Below are 22,572 nucleotides of genomic sequence, written 5' to 3'. Positions count from 1 at the left end.
TGCAAGTTATATTTCAATAAGCTGTGAGCAGAATTTCATGTTGTATATTTGATACTCACCTTGAACATTCAGCACCCTTTCTACACTGACATCAGATAACCTCTTCTTTCGAAGCTCCGCACGAATTCGGAACACTTGATCAGCATATGGTGTTACTACACCAATACTGCCCTCATCCAACTTTCCCCAAGACACGGGCCATTTCCTCCTTAGCTCTTCGACACGCTCAACGACTTCAAACACCTTAAAGGGAGATGTCAGGAAACTTCTGATGAATCACTATTAAAGATTCCATCAAAATGCCATTTGAAGTAGAAATGGGAACAACATACTGACTAGCATCCTGGGCACTCAAAATATTTTGTTTTAATTCTGTTTGTTTTTTCCAGCAAAATTACTGCAGATGTAAGTCATTTAACTGAGAACACCTTAAACCTAGCCACAAGTTAAGCTCCAACTGAGTTTGTACAAAAAAATGTGAATCTGACATCTTTTTTTGTATGCAGAGAACTTTACCCTTCTTGAAACCTGGTAACAAAATATGAGCCAAAAGAGAGACAACTTCAAACTGATAAAATTGATTGCTAAAACTGACTGGTCAAATACATCATGCAACAAAATCAGTGACCTTAAAAAAAAAAAGTGTGTATAACTATGAGGAACCCTCAGATAAACTTTCACCTAAGGTACATAAGAGTTCTGAAGCTACAATATGTTCATGTGTCACAGGCAGCTTTTCAGTCCCTAAAACAGTTTTGGCAATGAAACCCGCAGAGTTCAGCAACTTAAGTAGTACAGTGGGCTTTGCTTGGTTGAAGAATGGAACCACGTTTTCAGCAGACAGTTTAAGCCTGATTATTTAAGCTGGCGCTGATTTATGGGCAAATAAGTGATTTTATTAATTTTTAGAGCAAAATGTTCAACATATTTTTCATTATTTTTTGGTTTGAATTTCACATTATAAATAACTGTGTATTTGGACTGAATATATGTAAACACATAGAGGGACCCTATGAAAAATGCTCGACATGGTCACCCTGAATAAGGCTCATTTACGTTAAGAGTCATACCTTGGGTGAAAGTATTATCTGAGGGTTCCTCTTATCTATACACAATTTTTTTTAAAGTCACATAATTGTTGGCTAATGCCACTGGTCTTTGACTGTTCAATAAAATTTTGGCGGAAAACGCCAAATATATCAGCCAACATTATACACCTGGGACTCAGAAGCACTCTATAAGCTCATCTTGCTTTTGACTCGGCCCTCTAGCATTCAGGAAGAAGACATATTCTGCCTTGCAGACATCACACTAGAATTTCACCAGTTTAATACCCATATTGTTTTAATCATTCCCATAATAAATGTAACTCTCTAATCTTGAATAGATAAGCTCTGTTGAGCAGAGACTGTCTCCTACATGTCTGTGTACAGTGCTGTGTTATGTCTACTGGTGCTATATAATTGATAAGTAATAGTAGTATAAATCATTTCTATCTTGCTACATAAAGGCAAATAAATGGCAAATATGCAGAATTTTTACTAAGCAGACTGATCTAAGATCAAAAATATCTCTCTACAGCTAGTAGTCCTAACCGGAATGATGAATGAGATTTCGAGCATTTAAATTGTATGTAAGACCTTGGCAGATTTCAGTATTTGCTTAAAAGGCAAAGAAACCAAGATTCAGGAAGTTACACCATAAATTTCAATGCCACTTTTATGTCTTTTACATGAAACGTAGACACTTCAGTTCAATGACCATACACTCAATATTCCAATTTTTTTTCTGTATCTTACAACTTGTTTTATTTCACTTAGCCACTTAAAAGCACCAACTGTGCTAAGCAAAGGCTTATGTAATGCTACGCAGTAACAGCTAAATAGCAAATTATGTACTGTTATATTCATGTAACATTTATTCAAAGTGCAACTAAACAATTAACTTCTCATCAACCCAAACAGAAAGCTAGGTCTGCTCTGCTCAAGACATACTGCAAAATAAAACAAAAATTTATGGCAAGAATGCAATTTATAATTAAGGAGGCATGATTGTCAATTAGATTTTTCAGGATGCATCTAGAAATCTATTTCCATACATACATGCACACAGGGCCGTGCCAACACGAGGTAAGCATGGCAGGAGGGCGCCATCCTCTGGAGGGCGCCCCGCCGCACCATGCTTACCTCGCCCTCTTCTCCCCAGATCCTTGTCCTTTTTTTTTTTGTTTAAATTTACCTCTCCAGCGCGTGGCAGCGTAGTGTTAGTGAGGAGGCGGCGCTCCCCCGCCCCAACATGTCAGTCTCTTCCCTTCGCTCGGTTCCGCCTTCTTCTGACGTCAGAAATGACGTCAGAAGAAGGCGGGACACTGAGCGAAGGGAAGAAGACACGTCGGGGCGGGGGAGCGCCGCCTAGCGAATGCTACATACCTGTAGAAGGTATTCTCCGAGGACAGCAGGCTGATTGTTCTCACTGATGGGTGACGTCCACGGCAGCCCCTCCAATCGGAAACTTCACTAGCAAAGTCCTTTGCTAGCCCTCGCGCGCCCGCGCGCACCGCGCATGCGCGGCCGTCTTCCCGCCCGAAACCGGCTCGAGCCGGCCAGTCCAGTATGTAGCAAGACAATACACTTCAAGGGAAGACACAACTCCAAAGGGGAGGCGGGCGGGTTTGTGAGAACAATCAGCCTGCTGTCCTCGGAGAATACCTTCTACAGGTATGTAGCATTCGCTTTCTCCGAGGACAAGCAGGCTGCTTGTTCTCACTGATGGGGTATCCCTAGCCCCCAGGCTCACTCAAAACAACAACATTGGTCAATTGGGCCTCGCAACGGCGAGGACATAACTGAGATTGACCTAAAAAAATTTACCAACTAACTGAGAGTGTAGCCTGGAACAGAACAAACAGGGCCCTCGGGGGGTGGAGTTGGATCCTAAAGCCCAAACAGGTTCTGAAGAACTGACTGCCCGAACCGACTGTCACGTCGGGTATCCTGCTGCAGGCAGTAATGAGATGTGAATGTGTGGACAGATGACCACGTCGCAGCTTTGCAAATTTCCTCCATGGTGGCTGACTTCAAGTGGGCTACCGACGCAGCCATGGCTCTAACATTATGAGCCGTGACATGACCCTCAAGAGCCAGCCCAGCCTGGGCGTAAGTGAAGGAAATGCAATCTGCTAGCCAATTGGATATGGTGCGTTTCCCTACAGCCACTCCCCTCTTGTTGGGATCAAAAGAAACAAACAATTGGGCGGACTGTCTGTGGGGCTGTGTCCGCTCCAGATAGAAGGCCAATGCTCTCTTGCAGTCCAATGTGTGCAGCTGACGTTCAGCAGGGCAGGAATGAGGACGGGGAAAGAATGTTGGCAAGACAATTGACTGGTTCAGATGGAACTCCGACACAACCTTTGGCAGAAACTTAGGGTGAGTGCGGAGGACTACTCTGTTGTGATGAAATTTGGTGTAAGGGGCCTGGGCTACCAGGGCCTGAAGCTCACTGACTCTACGAGCCGAGGTAACTGCCACCAAGAAGATGACCTTCCAGGTCAAGTACTTCGGATGGCAGGAATTCAGTGGCTCGAAAGGAGGTTTCATCAGCTGGGTGAGAACGACATTGAGATCCCATGACACTGTAGGAGGCTTGACAGGGGGCTTTGACAAAAGCAAACCTCTCATGAAGCGAACAACTAAAGGCTGTCCTGAGATCGGCTTACCTTCCACTTGGTAATGGTAAGCACTGATTGCACTAAGGTGAACCCTTACGGAGTTGGTCTTCAGACCAGACTCAGACAAGTGCAGAAGGTATTCAAGCAGGGTCTGTGTAGGACAAGAGCGAGGATCTAGGGCCTTGCTGTCACACCAGACGGCAAACCTCCTCCAATGAAAGAAGTAACTTCTCTTAGTGGAGTCTTTCCTGGAAGCAAGCAAGATGCGGGAGACACCCTCTGGCAGACCCAAAGAGGCAAAGTCTACGCCCTCAACATCCAGGCCGTGAGAGCCAGGGACTGGAGGTTGGGATGCAGAAGAGCCCCTTCGTCCTGCGTGATGAGGGTCGGAAAACACTCCAATCTCCACGGTTCTTCGGAGGATAACTCCAGAAGAAGAGGGAACCAGATCTGACGCGGCCAAAAGGGAGCAATCAGAATCATGGTGCCTCGGTCTTGCTTGAGTTTCAACAAAGTCTTCCCCACCAGAGGAATGGGAGGATAAGCATACAACAGGCCCTCCCCCCAGTCCAGGAGGAAGGCATCCGATGCCAGTCTGCCGTGGGCCTGAAGCCTGGAACAGAACTGAGGGACCTTGTGGTTCACTTGAGATGCGAAGAGATCCACCAGGGGGGTGCCCCACGCCTGGAAGATCTGCCGCATCACACGGGAATTGAGCGACCACTCGTGAGGTTGCATAATCCTGCTCAACCTGTCGGCCAGACTGTTGTTTACGCCTGCCAGATATGTGGCTTGGAGCACCATGCCTTGACGGCGAGCCCAGAGCCACATGCTGACGGCTTCCTGACACAGGGGGCGAGATCCGGTGCCCCCCTGCTTGTTGACATAGTACATGGCAACCTGATTGTCTGTCTGAATTTGGATAATTTGGTGGGACAGCCGATCTCTGAAAGCCTTCAGAGCGTTCCAGATCGCTCGCAACTCCAGAAGATTGATCTGTAGATCGCTTTCTTGGAGGGACCACCTTCCTTGGGTGTGAAGCCCATCGACATGAGCTCCCCATCCCAGGAGGGACGCATCCGTGGTCAGCACTTTTTGAGGCTGAGGAATTTGGAAGGGACGTCCCAGAGTCAAATTGGAGCAAATCGTCCACCAATACAGGGATTCGAGAAAACTCGTGGACAGGTGGATCACGTCCTCTAGACCCCCAGCGGCCTGATACCACTGGGAGGCTAGGGTCCATTGAGCAGATCTCATGTGAAGGCGGGCCATGGGAGTCACATGAACTGTGGAGGCCATGTGGCCCAGCAATCTCAACATCTGCCGAGCTGTGATCTGCTGGGACGCTCGCACCCGCGAGACGAGGGACAACAAGTTGTTGGCCCTCGCCTCTGGGAGATAGGCGCGAGCCGTCCGAGAATCCAGCAGGGCTCCGATGAATTCGAGTTTCTGCACTGGGAGAAGATGGGACTTTGGGTAATTTATCACAAACCCCAGTAGCTCCAGGAGGCGAATAGTCATCTGCATGGACTGCAGGGCTCCTGCCTCGGATGTGTTCTTCACCAGCCAATCGTCGAGATATGGGAACACGTGCACCCCCAGCCTGCGAAGCGCCGCTGCTACCACAGCTAGGCACTTTGTGAACACCCTGGGCGCAGAGGCGAGCCCAAAGGGTAGCACACAGTACTGGAAGTGGCGTGTGCCCAGCTGAAATCGCAGATACTGTCTGTGAGCTGGCAGTATCGGGATGTGTGTGTAGGCATCCTTCAAGTCCAGAGAGCATAGCCAATCGTTTTGCTGAATCATGGGGAGAAGGGTGCCCAGGGAAAGCATCCTGAACTTCTCTTTTACGAGATATTTGTTCAGGGCCCTTAGGTCTAGGATGGGACGCATCCCCCCTGTTTTCTTTTCCACAAGGAAGTACCTGGAATAGAATCCCAGCCCTTCTTGCCCGGATGGCACGGGCTCGACCGCATTGGCGCTGAGAATGGCGGAGAGTTCCTCTGCAAGTACCTTCTTGTGCTGGAAGCTGTAAGATTGAGCTCCCGGTGGACAATTTGGAGGTTTTGAGGCCAAATTGAGGGTGTATCCCTGCCGGACTATTTGCTGAACCCACTGATCGGAGGTTATGAGAGGCCACCTTTGGTGAAAAGCTTTCAACCTCCCCCCGACTGGCAGGTCGCCCGGCACGGACACTTGGATGTCGGCTATGCTCTGCTGGAGCCAGTCAAAAGCTCGCCCCTTGCTTTTGCTGGGGAGCCGCGGGGCCTTGCTGAGGCGCACGCTGCTGACGAGAGCGAGCGCGCTGGGGCTTAGCCTGGGCCACAGGCTGTCGGGAAGGAGGATTGTACCTACGCTTGCCAGAAGTATAGGGAACAGTCTTCCTTCCCCCGAAAAATCGTCTACCTGTAGAGGTAGAAGCTGAAGGCTGCCGGCGGGCGAACTTGTCGAATGCGGTGTCCCGCTGGTGGAGAGACTCTACCACCTGTTCGACTTTTTCGCCAAAAATGTTGTCCGCACGGCAAGGCGAGTCCGCAATCCGCTGCTGGAGTCTATTCTCCATGTCGGCGGCACGCAGCCATGAGAGCCTGCGCATCACCACACCTTGAGCAGCGGCCCTGGACGCAACATCAAAAGTGTCATAAACTCCTCTGGCCAGGAATTTTCTGCACGCCTTCAGCTGCCTGACCACCTCCTGAAAAGGCTTGGCTTGCTCAGGGGGAAGAGCATCAACCAAGCCCGCCAACTGCCGCACATTGTTCCGCATGTGGATGCTCGTGTAGAGCTGGTAAGACTGGATCTTGGACACGAGCATAGAGGAATGGTAGGCCTTCCTCCCAAAGGAGTCTAAGGTTCTAGCGTCTTTGCCCGGGGGCGCCGAAGCATGTTCCCTAGAACTCTTAGCCTTCTTTAGGGCCAGATCCACAACTCCAGAATCATGAGGCAACTGCGTGCGCATCAGCTCTGGGTCCCCATGGATCCGGTACTGGGACTCAATCTTCTTGGGGATGTGGGGATTACTTAATGGCTTGGTCCAGTTCGCAAGCAATGTCTTTTTCAGGACATGGTGCAAGGGAACAGTGGACGCTTCCTTAGGTGGAGAAGGATAGTCCAGGAGCTCAAACATTTCAGCCCTGGGCTCGTCCTCCACAACCACCGGGAAGGGGATGGCCGTAGACATCTCCCGGACAAAGGAGGCAAAAGACAGACTCTCGGGAGGAGAAAGCTGTCTCTCAGGAGAGGGAGTGGGATCAGACGGAAGACCCTCAGACTCCTCGTCAGAGAAATATCTGGGATCTTCGTCTTCCTCCCACGAGGCCTCACCCTCGGTGTCAGACACAAGTTCACGGACCTGTGTCTGCAACCTCGCCCTGCTCGACTCTGTGGAGCCACGTCCACGATGGGGGCGTCGAGAGGTAGACTCCCTGGCCCGCATCGGCGAAGCTCCCTCCGCCGACGTAGTCGGGGAGCCTTCCTGGGAGGTGGCCGCGGTCGGCACCGCACGCGGTACCGACGTCGGGGACCTCAACCTGGGCGATGGGCCAGCCGGCGCCACGCTCGACGGTACCGGAGGCGCAAGCACCGCCGGTACCGGAGGGGTAGGGCGCAACAGCTCTCCCAGAATCTCTGGGAGAACGGCCCGGAGGCTCTCGTTTAGAGTGGCTGCGGAGAAAGGCTGAGAGGTCGATGCAGGCGTCGACGTCAGAACCTGTTCCGGGCGTGGAGGCTGTTCCGGGCTGTCCAGAGCGGAGCGCATCGACACCTCCTGAACAGAGGGTGAGCGGTCCTCTCGGTGCCGATGCCTGCTGGGTGCCGAATCCCTCGGCGACCCAGAGCTCCCGGTGCCGACACGGGGGGGAGACCGGTGTCGATGCTTCTTCGATTTCTTCCGAAGCATGTCACCGGAGCTCCCCGGCACCGACGAGGAGGACGTCGAATCCACCCGTCGCTTCCTCGGGGCCGAGACTGAAGAAGGTCGATCTCGGGGGGGCTGTACCGCAGGAGCCCTCGGGGCAGGAGGAGACCCACCCGAGGGCTCACCGCCACCAGCAGGGGAATGGACAGCCCTCACCTGCACTCCACCCGATGCACCACCGTCCGACGACATCAGCAGACGAGGTCCTGGTACCACCGACGTCGATGCAGCTATCCGATGTCTCGGCGCCGATGCAGAGGCCCGATGCCTCGATGCACTCGATGCAGGGGCGGCCGAGGAAGATGGTCTGGACGCTGACGACGTCGATGCACTCGAAGATCCCGGTGCCGATGCCGACGAAGAGCCCGAGAACAACACGTTCCACTGGGCTAGTCTCGCTACCTGAGTCCGCCTTTGAAGCAGGGAACACAGACTACAGTTCTGAGGGCGGTGCTCGGCCCCCAGACACTGAAGACACGACGAGTGTCGATCAGTGAGCGAGATAACCCGGGCGCACTGGGTGCACTTCTTGAAGCCGCTGGAAGGCTTCGATGTCATGGGCGGAAAAATCACGCCGGCGAAATCAAAAGCCGAAATGGCGAAATTCGGAGCACCAAAATTTAGAGGGAGAAAAAATTTCTCGACCGAGGCCGAAAAGAGGCCTACCCCGACGACGAAAGAAAACTTACCGGGGCAAAAAAACTAGAAGTACGGGGAGGATTTACACGAAACCCGGCGAGGGGTTTCCGGAGCACTTCCCGACTAGGACAAAGCTTTCCCGAAGGAAAAAAACACGTTCAAAACAAATTGGACGCGCGAGGTCGACTTTCCGGGGCTCGACACGGCGAAAACACGACCGTACCAAGTGCGGACAAAAGAAGACTGGCCGGCTCGAGCCGGTTTCGGGCGGGAAGACGGCCGCGCATGCGCGGTGCGCGCGGGCGCGCGAGGGCTAGCAAAGGACTTTGCTAGTGAAGTTTCCGATTGGAGGGGCTGCCGTGGACGTCACCCATCAGTGAGAACAAGCAGCCTGCTTGTCCTCGGAGAACCTCACTAACGCTACGCTGCCACGCGCCGGAGAGGTAAATGTAAACAAAAAAAAAGGATCTGGGGAGAAGAGGGCGGGTAGTGTAGCGATCGTTTTCGGGGGGGGGGGGGGGCGCCAGCGGGGCCAACTGCAGGGGGGCGCCGGAGACTCTAGGCACAGCCCTGCATGCACATACATATATAGCAATATATACATAGTCATTATCTGTATCTCTATATAGCCACCCAGATACAAATATAAAAGTACCAACAAAAGCTAGAATAAAACTAAAGCTTCTGTTCAACTTCATATGCAGTGTAAGCGTGATGAATTCAACACCTGGTTAACAGAAAGCTTCATGTTTTATTCCTGAACATACCACAAAAATACACTATAACTATACCATACATGAGGAAGTTCTAACAAGAGAAAATGTGTGTTTATAGAGGCTTTAAAAAAAGGCAATACAAAAACCAAGAGCAGTTTCTGTAGTGAGTTTTATACAGACTGATCCTGAGATGATAAATATTTATTTTAGAGAGTGTCAATCTGAAATAGCGGATATTCTAAAGAAAGCAGGGTGGGTAATTTCCTTTCACAGGCAAGAGGCAATCTAGTCTTGTGGATTGGTGTGACAAAACAGTCTGTAAAACTGCCTCAATAGTGTATTTCACTAGTTTGGCCAGCAGATGGGGCATATTTATGTTTAAAGCTGTTACAGAGAACTGACTATTCCCTCTTTAATTAACACAGATTAGAGGTAGCCTGAAGTGATGTGGCCAGCTACTTTTAAAACTTGCTGTTCTGGGTTCTGATTGGCCCAGGAGCTCAATTAATCTAGGATGTACTGGCTTTTTTTCTCCAGTCTTAGCCAAGGAGAAAAGAGAGAAAGATCTCCTTGCTGAGGCCCTGTGAACAGTTATATTTGATAACCTGTGAGCAGCTATATGTCCTGATCTCCCCTGGTACTATTTAAATAGTAAACAAATGTTTAGTTTTATAATTGATCCATATTTCAGTTACCTGTTGTTTGCTGATTGCACCTTTTCTGTTCATTGTTCTAATTTTTCACGACAATAAACATTTTTAGTTTATTGCCTCTGCTTGTCTGGACTGACTAAGAAGCCTGGTGGTTTGTGTGTTGGATCTGTGGGTGCTTTCTAGGAACTGTGGGACCACTGGGAGTGTGGCCACAATAACCTAGGAATCACTGGGGATAATCTGAGAGCGGGAGACTCGCCCAGAGGTGGTTGGGATCCAGTGGTGGGAGGAGGGTGCTAGTGTAGAGCACAAGCAGCAAGTGCAAGCGGACCTGAGGTGTGCTGGGGACAGACCCTATAAGTGGTTGCGGGGTAGCTCCTGGCAGGTGGCTGGGCATTTTGTGACAATTGGGAACTGGTTAAAAAACAAAAAAAGGGTGTATAAAAGGTGAATTGTGGTACGCCACAGAGATCTGTACTGAGACTGGTGCTTTTTAACATATGTATAAATGATCTGTAAATGGGAACAATGAGTGAGGTGATCAAATTTGTAGATAACACAATTATTCAAAGTTTTTAAATTGCATGAGGACCTTACAAGACGAAGACGCAGTAGATGAAATTTAATGCGGACAAGTGAAATGTGATGCACCACAGGGAAGAGTAATTATAGCTACATAATGCTAAATCCCACATTAGGTGTCGCCACTGAGGAAAAAGACCTAGGTGTCATCATTGTGTGAATCAGGTTTGGAAACCATGTTTCGGTATTACTGAAAACATTCTTAGAACTATCGCTGCTAGGTAAGTGTTTATTTTAAATGACGGGTTTTGACTGGTAAATCTAGATTTGATCATATAACCCCAGCATTGAGAGAGCTGCATTGGTTTCCAATAGAACAGAGGATTAAATTTAAGATCTTGAGCCTGATGTTTAAGGTACAAAATAGACAGGTGTCTTCTGTATTGGAATTAAAGTAACACATATATCAGCCTAGATGATTATTGAGATCCAGGGGCCAATATTTATTTGATGGTGCATCATATCAAGTGATTAGGTTGGAGGAATGTAAGATCTTTTATGTAGCAGGTTCCCATCTTTTGGAATGCCATGCTGAAGCAGTTGAGAGAGCTTCAGAACTTAATGGAGTTCAGGAAAAAAAGTAAAAACCCCATTATTTATTGAGGTCTACAGTACAGCCTAATTTGTTACAGACTATGAGCACAGTATGATGATATATATGCACTTGGAGCACTTAGAATAATGTTCTACTACTACTACTTAGCATTTCTATAGCGCTGCCAGGGTTACGCAGCGCTGTACAAGTTTAAACATGGGGAAGGACAGTCCCTGCTCAAGAGAGCTTACAATCTAAAGGTAACAAACTATGTAGTAAGTGTAGGTATCATGAATGGGGAAGGTGGTTAGGCGCCAAAAGCAAGGGAGAAGAGATGGGCTTTGAGTAAGGACTTGAAAATGGTCAGGGAGGGCGCATGGAATAATGTTCTATGAAGAGATATGTTTATGTATGTATTGAGTTCATTTTTTTTTTTTAATTATTGTACAATATGTATGAGTTTTTACAATTGTGTATGCGATTCACCTTCCTTCCTTGATGGCACTTGATAAAACAGTGGCATATTAAATTTGTTTGCTTTTCATTGAAGGTTTTATTTGTTGACGTACAGTTGTTTATGTTACATGAACTGGATGTAACAGTTAAGAGCGCTTATATATACATGTAACTCTTGGGGTTCCTATTATAAAGTGGTGCTACCGATTAGCGTTGTTGATGGGAAATGAAAGGGCTTCTCTGCATTCCACGTGCAGCTAATCAGTAGTGCTGCTTTGTAAAAGGAGCCCTTGGTTTGTTATTGGGAGCTGAGTCATTATATGAACATTTCATAGTTGCTGCTAATTAATATTACTAAAATAGCAATTCTATCTGCTCTCATTTTAAAGGTTTAATGTCAAAGCATCTATTAATATGTTTCTCCTTTTGTTGTCTGCTTGTTTTCCCTCTCCTGTTTAATAATGTAGGCATAATATGTGAGTTTATGAGATATTGAGAATAATTTCTTCTCTTTTCATTAAAAAAAAAAAAGGCCACATGCGCTTTTGAATTTGTCAAAGTAAACAGGTAGTGGGAAGTAGACCACGAATTCAAGAAACCAGGACAATAATCTTAGGTCTTAATGACCCCTGATGCAGGCATATAGCCGAAACACGATCATTAACAAGTCTCTGCTTCCAGATTGCACATGGACCTTTGCATCCTATATTGTTTCCTTGGGTTATGTACCCCTAATAAATGTTTTTAACACTAATTTTGGCACCTTCGCTCTACTCATTGTCCTTGATCTACCTGCAAAGGTTTGTCATGTTCTTCTCCTTCATTCATTTAGGGAACAAATGCAATTTGATTTCATCAAGATGGTCAATTGGTAATTAAAAAAACAAACTAAACTGATACACTTCAATTACATTGAACTACAGCCTTCAGATCTTTTACTGTGCTGCTTTTAACATATTGTAATACTGGACAATTTTAAGCATGCAAGTGTTCTTAATAGAGAAAAGAAAGCAACAACGAATGAATAACAGCATTACTACTTATGTTTTCCCTGTCATTATAAAATTCTACCTACCTCTAACCTTTAATGTTGGCGATTAACAACATGGCTTTCAAACAATAACTACTAATTGTATTTTAAAGACGTCTCATAACCTTTTCTCATTTATGAAATACTAGTAAAAAAGGCCCGTTTCTGACACAAATGAAATGGGCGCTAGCAAGGTTTTCCTCGGAGTGTGTATGTTTGGGAGAGTGTATGTGAGAGTGACTGTTTGAGAGTCAGAGTGAAAGTGTGAGTGTGTGAGAGAGAGAGTGAGTCTGGATGTGAGTGTGTTTGTGAGAGAGTGTGTGTGTGAGAATGAGAGTGTGTGCAAGTGTGTATGTGAGACACAGTGTGAGAGAGAGTGTGTGTGTGTGGGCGAGAGAGTGTGTGTGAGAGACAGATTCTCTGTGAGAGTGAGTGTATGAGACCAAGCGAGTGTGTGAGTGACTGTGTGGCACATAGAGAGTGAATGTGATACAGTGTGAGATAGAGTGTGTGAGAGTGAGAGTCAGAAAGATATTGTATATGAGAGAGAGAGTGTGAGCCCTGCCCTCCCAATCCATGCCCATCTGTGCCGTGCCCCCTCCATTCATCCTTTTCCAGCAATTCCCCTCTCTCCCTGAGCCCTGCCCTCCCAATCCATGCCCATCCATGTTCCTCTGTCACCTGCCCCCTCCATTCATCCCTATCCAGCAATTCCCCTCTCTCCCTGAGGCCTGCCCTGCAATCCATATGCATCCATGCCCATCTGTCCCCTCCATTCATCTCTATCCAGCAATTCCCCTCTCTCCCTGAGTCGTGCCCTCCCAATCCATGCCCATCCATGCTCCTCTGTCCCCTGCCCCCTCCATTCATTCCTTTCCAGCAATTCCCCTCTCTCCCTGAGCCCTGCCCTCCCAATCCATGGCCATCCATGCTCCTATGTCCCCTGCCGCCTCCATTCATCCTTTTCCAGCAAGTCCCCTCTCTCCCTTCCATGACCCCCCCTCGCATCCATGCTCCTCTCTCTCCCATGTCCCAGCCTGGCCCGCCCTCTTCTCCCCCCCCCCCCCCCCTTCGCATCCATGCTGTCGTTTCTCCCCTGCCCTCCTGCTCCCATTGTTGTACTTTACTGGCCACCCTCTTCTGTCCCCCCAACATGTGTTTTTTTTTTTTTTCTTCTTGTTAAATTTACCTCCGTGGCGGTTCCGGCAGCGAAGCGTCAGGAAAGGAGGCGGTGCTCCCGACGTCTAGGTTTCCCTTCGCTGTGTTCCGCCTTCTTTTGACATCATCCTTGACGTCAGAAGAAGGCGGAACACAGGGAAGGGAAGGCTAGACGTCGAGAGCGCCGCCTCCTTCCCTGACGCTTCGCTGCCGAGCGATGCGATTGGTTGAGTGTCATTGCTCCGCCCTCGACGTCATCACGTTTGACGCGTGGGCGGGGCAGACACAAAGCGATCTCACCCCCTTCACTTTGTTGGCTAAGAGAGGCTTCATTAGAACGTTGGAGGTGCGTTTTATATAGAGAGATGTCCTGATGCATTGCCAGATGCGGTTAATGCCACTACCATTCTTTACTAAACAATCTTTAGCTTTTTTTTATCTATGAAATTTTCTCTGGCATTCACTTCTACCACACATAAAACTCTAATGTCTATAATAGCATTTCAATAGCGTAGCATGTATTAGCTATGAAAATTATTATGTGCTAAATATGGACAACAAAATGTCTGTTATTAAGAATGTTAAATTCTGCTCTGCAGTGCAATTCTAAGCATAGGGGCAAACAATACGTTGATAGAATACACATCAGAAATGAAAACTATTAAGCTACTGAACACCTCACATTGCCCGTGCCTTCTCAACACTGAAACGGAGTACTACATGGAAAACATGCTAAAATTAATGTTACCTATGACAAGAATGTTAAATAAACTCTATACCTCTGCATTATTGTAAAAGGCAGTACTGTTTTTTTCCTGGACGTCTTCTCCTCGTGCTGTGAAGAACGTCAACGGGTAGAAATCTTTGTGCGATGGCTGCTTCCCACTAGCCATCAACTTGCCTTCATAGAACAATTCTGATGTGTAACTGTGCACGGACAAATAGAATAAAAAGCACACAGATGTCAATTCACAAAAACGGACATTCAAAGAAAGGAAACATATGGTTATTACAAAATTACATCTGTTCTGACAATTAGTACTTCTCAAATTACAGTAAAAAAAAAAAATAAATAACTATAAACATGCCAGCAAGTAACTCTTAGAAATGAACAGTAGCACTATATACAATAAAGTACCTAAGGAACAGTAACAGGCTTACATTAAACCAGGGCAAATGGTGTATTTTAAAATGCTAGCTGAAATAAATTTGGATATTCAGTGTTGGTATCTAGATAGCGGCTGGCCCTGAATATCCTGATTCAACAGTGACCACATTTTCGCTGTCCTATGTTTACACAGATAGTTATTTGGTTAGCAGACTGACTATCACCGCTAACCAGATAATTCCAGGGATCACCTTCCCTTTGCCCACAGACTACCCTGGCGCAATCCGGATAGCATCAGGGTGATATGTAATGATTTTCAGTGGCATAAAAATTAAGGGGCGGCCCCAGCCAGCAGCATTTATCCAGGACGTTGGTGCTGTTACCCAGATAAGTGCATTGGAATATCAGGAGGAATATGTGAACAACATAATTCAAGTTTTATTCAATCTTCAGCAGTTTACAATAAAATACAGTTATAAAAATGAAACTGAATTTGTTTTCCTATAACTGAGAGAGCTACTAAATTTAACAGTTTACAGACTTGTGCCATGTGTTGTAACGACACAGAGTAAGCATATGATATGGCTCTGAAGGGGGTTACATTCTCAATTAAAAGCGGGCACAATACACCAGACATATATAAAAGGGATGTAGGCAAAAAAAGCAGGATTACTACTGGAGACTGTGAATGACAGGACATCAGCTGAGTAGGAATAAGGAGAATGACAGACCACATGACACTATACTTAATTGATCTTTAACAGCAGAGCACAGAGTCCACTAATCTTACCAATATAACTTTAACCCATACCAGCTTAGTGCCATAAATCACCATTTTTGGCTTGTTTCTAATTGGCACTGGTTACTCCAGCACCAGAAGCATCCCTGGCTTCTTCCAACCATCCATAATGTGTTCTGACAACAAAATCCTTCCACTGGCAAACCAACTTGCATTATGAGTGTAACAACTAAACAACTGATCATTTCCTATTAGATTTGAAAGATTAGCAAATGAGAGCAGACTGTAAGGTCAGACTTCAGTGGAAGGTTGCTTGGATTTTAAATTTTACTGTGAAATAGAAGAACAGATGCAGTATTATGGCTTCTGTCCAGCTGCACTGGCAGATAACCATTATACAGCTACGTTACTCACCTGTAACAGATGTTCTCCGAGGACAAAAGGCCAAGTATTCTCAAAGCTGGGTGACATCATCTGACAGATCCCAGTGCGGATGCTAACTAGTGGTATTAACAGAGAACTTTCTAGCAGCATCCCACCACACATGCACTGGTGCCTTCCCAACCGACGCGCAGGTCCCTCAATCATTTCAAAAAGCTAATGAATACAACTCCAAGTGGAGGTGAAAGGGTATATGAGAACACTTGGCCTGCTGTCCTTGGACAACACCTGCTACAGATGAGTAAACTTCGCTTTCTCCGAGAACAAGTAGGCCTTCGTATTCTCACAACTGGGAATCCCTAGCTACCAGGCTCAACAAAAACAACGCTAGGACACTAGGAACTTGAAACGTCGAGGCCTGTAATTCAAGCAACCTGAAACTATTTATATACTAGTTGTGGAGGTGCAGCCTGGAATAGAACAAAACTGGGTCGGGGGGGGGGGGGGGGGGGGGGGGGGAGGAGTTGCATTCTACACAACAAACAAATTCTGTAGGATTGCTTGCCCGAACCGGCTGTCACGTCGGGTATCCTGCTCAAGGCAGTAGTAAGATGTGAACTTTGCAAATCTACTCTGTGGAGGCTGATGTCAAGGAAGCTACCAATATAGCCATGACTCTGACATTATGAGCCTTGAGGTGACCCTCTAGAGACAATCCAACATCGGCATAAGTAAACGAGATACAATCTGCTAGTCAACTGGAAATTGTGCGTTTGATGATGGCTATCCCAATCCTGTCTGGGTCAAAAGAAACAAAAAGCTGGGTGGATTATCTATGGGCTTTAGTCAGCTCCCAGACAGAAGGCTAAGGCTCACTTGCAATCCAAAGTATGCAGTACACTCCCACCAGGATAGGCATATGGTTTTGGAAAAACAGCCTGCAAGGAAGAGGAAGGAAGAGGGTGAGCCTGGATCAGAGCAAAGAAGAGTTTCTCTGCTTCCTAATCCAGCCTCCCTTCTCTTGTTGCTCCTCACCCTGTCCCACCTTGTGAGAACTAGCCTACTACAGTGGCTTGAGAACCAGGGGAACTGGGCTCGATACCCACTGCATCTCCTTGTGACTCTGAGCAAGTCACTCAACCCTCCATTGCCCTACCAACAAGACAATAAGTACCTGTACATAATAAATGCATACCGCTTTGATTGTAAGCATAGAATGGAGGTGTATCATCCTCTATCCCCTTTCCCCTACAAAGACTCTTCCTCAGACTCCACAGTTCCACTCCTTCTTGCCTACAAATTAAGCCCCGTTCATAGGTCACATACACGTTCTCTAAAATGAATATTTCATCACAATGAACAGAGTGGATGAGAATAGATAGTAAGTCTGAACGGCTGCCGCTGATGAACATGACTTAGCCAAAGATGAGAATTTTATACTTCAATTTTTATCATTATGGGGATAATTTTATAACGCTTCTTCCATGTGAAAAGTATATTAAGATCAAACAGGGGTATGCATTATTTTAAGATTACACAGGGGTATACATGTTGTCATAAAACGCCTAGCCATCCATCTGGGGCTAAACCTGCAGCCACTTAGAAGGTCTATCCCCAGCATAGCTCAGGTCTGCCTGCATCTGGGATTGTGCTCTACACTAGCATCCTCCTCCCACCGACTGGGTCCCAACTGCCTCTGGGCGAGTTTCCCATTCTCAAGGTATTCCCCGGTGATCTCTAGGACATTGGGACCACACTCCCAGTGTTCCCACAGTTCCTAGAAAACACCCACAGACCCAAAAACACAAGCCACCAGGATGTCAGTCCAGACAAGCAGAGGCAATAAACTAAAGGTTTATTGTCATGAAAAATTAAAACAGTGAAAAAGAAAAGGTGCAATCAGTAAACAACAGGTAACTGAATATGGATCAACTATAAAACTATCTAAACATTTTATCACTACCTGGATAGAGCCTGGGAAGTACAGTAAATATAGCTGCTCACAGGCTACAGAATATAACTGCTCACAGGGTCTCAGTAAAGAGGTCTTTCTTTCTTTCTACTTCCAAACCAAGACTGGAGAAAAATCCAGTATTTCCAGACTGAATTTGAGTTCCTGGGCCAACCAGAGCCCAGAACAACATTTTTTTAAAAGTAGCTGGCCACATCACTGCAAGTTATTTCTTCTCTGTGTTAAACGAATGAAGGAACAGTCATTTCTCTGTAACAGCTTTAAACATAAAAGATGCACCACCTGCTGGCCAAACTAGAGAAATATACTCCATGAAATATTCTTGTCATTCATACGCTGGAAAATTCACCATTTTGCCACACATGCCTCCAGATACGTGTGCCAACAGAAACAGGTATACTTTGATCTAATCTAAATACAGATTAGGGCACAGTGGTCATGTACACTTTTTTTTATACAAAATGGGCTTCATATTCACAGCATATATACTCCTAATTTTGAGAGATATGCTCATAAATTGGCATCTTTGACAATTTACTAGAACTGGGTGCATACATTTTTACTCAAAATTTCTAAACTCAAATTTAGGAGCATAAAAATGGGTGGTAACAGGGTCAGATTTAGAGTGGAAAAATGAAGTTTGGAGCTTAGCACTGAATTTCAGCACGAGCCTCACAAATTCAGCTCATAAATCTAAATGGGAAGCCTAAATTTCTGAGCATAAAGCTCCTAAATTAAGATGAATTTTTAGCTGAAAAGTTATGTTCTTAAGTTTGACTAAAAATAGGGCACAAATTTAGGAGGCTACCTTAAGAGCTCAGCATTTTCTGAACACTGGGTCCTATGGGGTAAATTATGTACAGGTTGCCTAAAGTTAGACGCTAGGACAGTGTGCACCAAGCACGAGAGTCCATATCAACAATTACATATGTAGTTGCCATTATAGAATACCTAGCATAAGCCAGCATTTATGCGCCAAGATTTAGACACAGTTGCTTATACCACATCAATGGTTGGTATAAATATCCACACCGATAGAAACATAGCATCATAATGGCAGATAAAGGCCAAATGGCCCATCCAGTCTGCCCATTCTCTGTAACCCCTAACTCTTCCTTTTCCTAAGCAATCCCACATGCTTATCCCATAACTTTTTAAATTCAGACACAGTCCTCGACTCCACAACCTCCACCGGGAGGCCATTGCATGCCTCCACCACCCTTTCGGTGAAATAATACTTTCTTAGATTACACCTAAGTCTATTCCCTCTCAACTTTATCATATGCCCCCTCATTCCAGAGTTTTCCTCTCACTTCCTGTACATTAATGCCCTTGAGATATTTAACATAGATTAGGGCACAGTGGTCATGTAAACAACTTTTTTTAATACAAAATGGGCTTGATAGTCATAGCATATATACACGTAACTGACAAGATTCTTGAAGCTTACTGCATAAAAATTTGGCACATACTGACTTGCCCATGCCCCTCCCATGCACACACCCACCTTGTAGTTACACATCATAGATTTTCAGCACTAAAGCCCCAAATGCTCAAAACTCCAGAGTTATATAGAACAGCACTGGAAAATACTGCCACAAAAGCGCCCAAAAATAACTTCCTAATGCTCAATGGTAATAGTATGAAAATTATATGTGCGCTGTTAGTTTCAAGCATTAGGAAGTAAGGCAGTGCGTCTCCATCCCCCCTAACCCCCTCCCCAGCACCCCCTCAAATAGCCCTTGGCCACGAGTCAACCCCCCCCCCCCCCCGACCTGGAGGTCTAGCGGCCCTCTTCCCCAGGTGGCCTCTTTCCTCTTCCATCGGCGCCGCCTCGAAAATGGTGGCGCCCAGTCCTGCCTAGGATGTGCTGGGCGTGGCTTCATACCATATAAGGGAGAAACTGCCCAGACCTGTCAAACAAGTGTAGGAGGATTGTGCCCGAGTGCATGCTCAGGCACAATCCTCCCGCACTTTACCCTATGATCAGATATAATAGAAATGCTTAAATTTGCATGCTATTATCTCTGATCATAAGGGCGGTAAACATAGTAACATAGTAGATGACGGCAGAAAAAGACCTGCACGGTCCATCCAGTCTGCCCAACAAGATAAACTGACATGTGCCATTTTTTATGTATACCTTACCTTGATTTGTACCTGTCTTTTTCAGGGCACAGACCATATAAGTCTGCCCAGCACTATCCCTGCCCCCCCAACCACCCGCCCCGCCTCCCACCACCGGCTCTGGCAAAGACCGTATAAGTCTGCCCAGCACTATCCCCGCCTCCCACCACCGGCTCTGGCACACAGACCGTATAAGTCTGCCCAGCACTATCTCCACCTCCCAACCACCAGCCCTGCCTCCCACCACCGGCTAAGCTTCTGGGGATCCCTTCCTTCTGAGCAGGACTCCTTTATGTTTATCCCTCACATTTCGTTACTGTTTTCCTCTCCACCACCTCCCGCGGGAGGGCATTCCAAGCATCCACTACTCTCTCCATAAAAAAATACTTCCTGACATTTCTCTTGAGTCTACCCCCCTTCAATCTCATTTCATGTCCTCTAGTTCTACCACCTTCCCATCTCCGGAAAAGGTTCATTTGCGGATTAATACCTTTCAAATATTTGAACATCTGTATCATATCACCCCTGTTTCTCCTTTCCTCCAGGGTAAAGCCCCACACTGTTCCAGCAGCATTTTTAGAGCACTGTTTGGCACAATGCAGGGCTTTTGTTCATCTGCCCATTACAGAATAACCCCCAAAATGCTTTTCAAAAGACCACTGCAGAAAAATAATATACTGAAAACACTATGTTCTTAAGTAATACGTTTCTGAGCTGAGTATAATTATAAAAGATGACTGCACAGAATACTAAACTACAAAGAATGAACTATAAAAAACAAAACAAAACTTTAAGCTACTTATCATGGATGCACTTTTTGCCAGTATACTAACCAGCTCTGTTCCCTCTAAGGTGCACAAGTGAACAACTAAACAGAGGAGCAAAAGCACCTGCCAAACTACATCCTACTGTTGCTTTTTTTGCCAAACTACATCCTACTATTGCGTTCTGCTCACACCGTGAATATCCTACTATTGCGTTCTGCTCACACCGTGAGCTTGTACAAATCTCATGGGCAACACTTTGTAGGCTGATCTCACAAAAGGATGAGATCAACACACAAACTGTAGCTGTACGTTTTGGGGTTTAAAAAAAAAATTAAATGAGGTTAAGAGGAATAACAAGCCAACGAGGCCAAATCGTACATCACACCATATAAAGTCAATGGGAAAAACCCCAAGCAATGCATAAACCTCACAAATGTTTGGAGCATATCAAATCCCAATACCTACACCCCACGTTTTAAGCTACCTCGCAGTTTTAGGAGAAAGCACCAGCAGAAGCAGTGGAAACAATGGCTTGGGATGAACTCGCACAGCAGGTCCAGCCACAGAGCAGCAGCAATGGGTAAGGGATAGCAGCACATGGTTCTTTTTTTTATAGAGGGGGATGGAAGAAATAGGAGAAAGAATATGCAGGGAGAGGCAGGGGGAAGGAGTCATGGGAGCAAATGCTGGGAAGAAAGAACTACACATGGAGCGGATGCTGGAGGAAGGGAAAAAGAAGCAAGAGGTATGTGCTGCTGGAGGAGGGAGGAAGAGGCGGGCCAAATGCTAGGAGAAGGGAGGTAGAAGGGAAAGAATCATGGGGGGCAGTTGAGGAAATACCAGGACAGAAGCAGGGATAGATGACAGATGGTGGTGGAGGGGAAAAGAAAGCATGTGACACAGTGGCGTACCAAGGGGGTGGGGGGGGGGTCTGCCCTGGGTGCACGCCGCTGGGGGGGGGGGGGGGGGGGGGTGCCGCGCGCCGGTCAGCTTCCTTCGTTTCCATGCTCCCTCTGCCCCAGAACAGGAACCTGACCGGCGCACGGCACCCCCCCCAGCAGCGTGCACCCGGGGGGGGGGGGGGGTTCTTTCGCCGGGGTGTCCTTTCACTGGGGGGGGGGGGTCGCTGCACCGGGGGCGGGGCGCATTGGCGATCCACCCTGGGTGTCAGCCCCCCTAGGAACGCCACTGATGTGACAGCTGCTGGTGAGGGCAGGGGAAGGAAGGCAAAAGGTAGATGCTGGAAGAGAGAGAAAGAAGAAGAGAGAAAATAGTGGAAGGAGGAGGGGAATGCTGGGAAGAGGCAAAAGAGTGGGATAGAGTTAAGACTATAGGAGGGTAGATGATGACAATAAGAGAAAAGAGAGCAAGAGATACGAAAGGAAAGAGACTGATGGGGATGAGAGAAAGGGGATGAAGAAAGGGGAAGGAGGAAGAAGAGATGGGAGACAATCCTATTTTTCCTCTCTGCTTTTCTTTCCTATTTTGTAGTTCTTTCCCAGCTTATTTTAATTGTACTGTACATCACTCTGATATGCCTGCGAAGGGCGGTATAAACTAAACTAAAAACAGGGAGGAGGAGAGGCTAATGGGGTGACGGGATAGATGAGGGGTGAAGGATGTGAGAAAGCCCAGGGAAAAGTAGGTCAAGAAACATAAAGCTTAGGTCTCTGGTGAATGGCTAGAGGCAGTGGTAAGTGGTGGTACTATGACAAACGGCTCATGTAGCAACAATGATGTGCCCAACAGTAGGACACCTGTACATGCCCCAGAAAAAATGTAGAAATTGTTTGCCAGGCATCTCAAGCAACGCTGTCTTTTAAAATATTAACAGTTCTGACACACGATACTTAAAAAAAAACAAAACTCTTTTCTCTCCTATCCCTAATAATGCAAAATTATGAAATATAAGTAAACAAAATGGTAACTTAACCCTCCATTGCCCCAGGTACAAATAAGTACCTGTATACAATATGTAAGCCGCATTGAGCCTGCCATGAGTGGGAAAGCGCAGGGTACAAATGTAACAAAAATAAAATAGATACTATTGGAGATTCTACATGGAATGTTGCTACTATTGGAGATTCTACATGGAATGTTGCTATTCCACTAGCAACATTCCATGT

The 22,572-nt window shown here is 46.6% G+C and overlaps 1 protein-coding gene across 3 annotated transcripts in view; it reads right to left on the bottom strand.

Annotated features, from left to right (window-relative positions):
• HELZ (helicase with zinc finger) overlaps nt 1-22,572 on the bottom strand; it is a 241,411-nt gene that overhangs the window by 82,449 nt on the left and 136,390 nt on the right. For all 3 annotated transcript variants that reach the window (XM_030208449.1, XM_030208451.1, XM_030208450.1), the window contains exons 19-20: nt 14,132-14,279; nt 60-243 (exon numbers count right to left, since the gene is read on the bottom strand). In XM_030208449.1, coding sequence (XP_030064309.1) covers nt 60-243; nt 14,132-14,279 — 332 coding nt within the window. The remainder of the gene's footprint in view (nt 1-59; nt 244-14,131; nt 14,280-22,572) is intronic.

This window comes from Microcaecilia unicolor, chromosome 6 (genome assembly GCF_901765095.1).
Source record: "Microcaecilia unicolor chromosome 6, aMicUni1.1, whole genome shotgun sequence".
NCBI lineage: Eukaryota > Metazoa > Chordata > Amphibia > Gymnophiona > Siphonopidae > Microcaecilia > Microcaecilia unicolor.
This window is presented reverse-complemented; position numbering and strand designations above follow the sequence as displayed.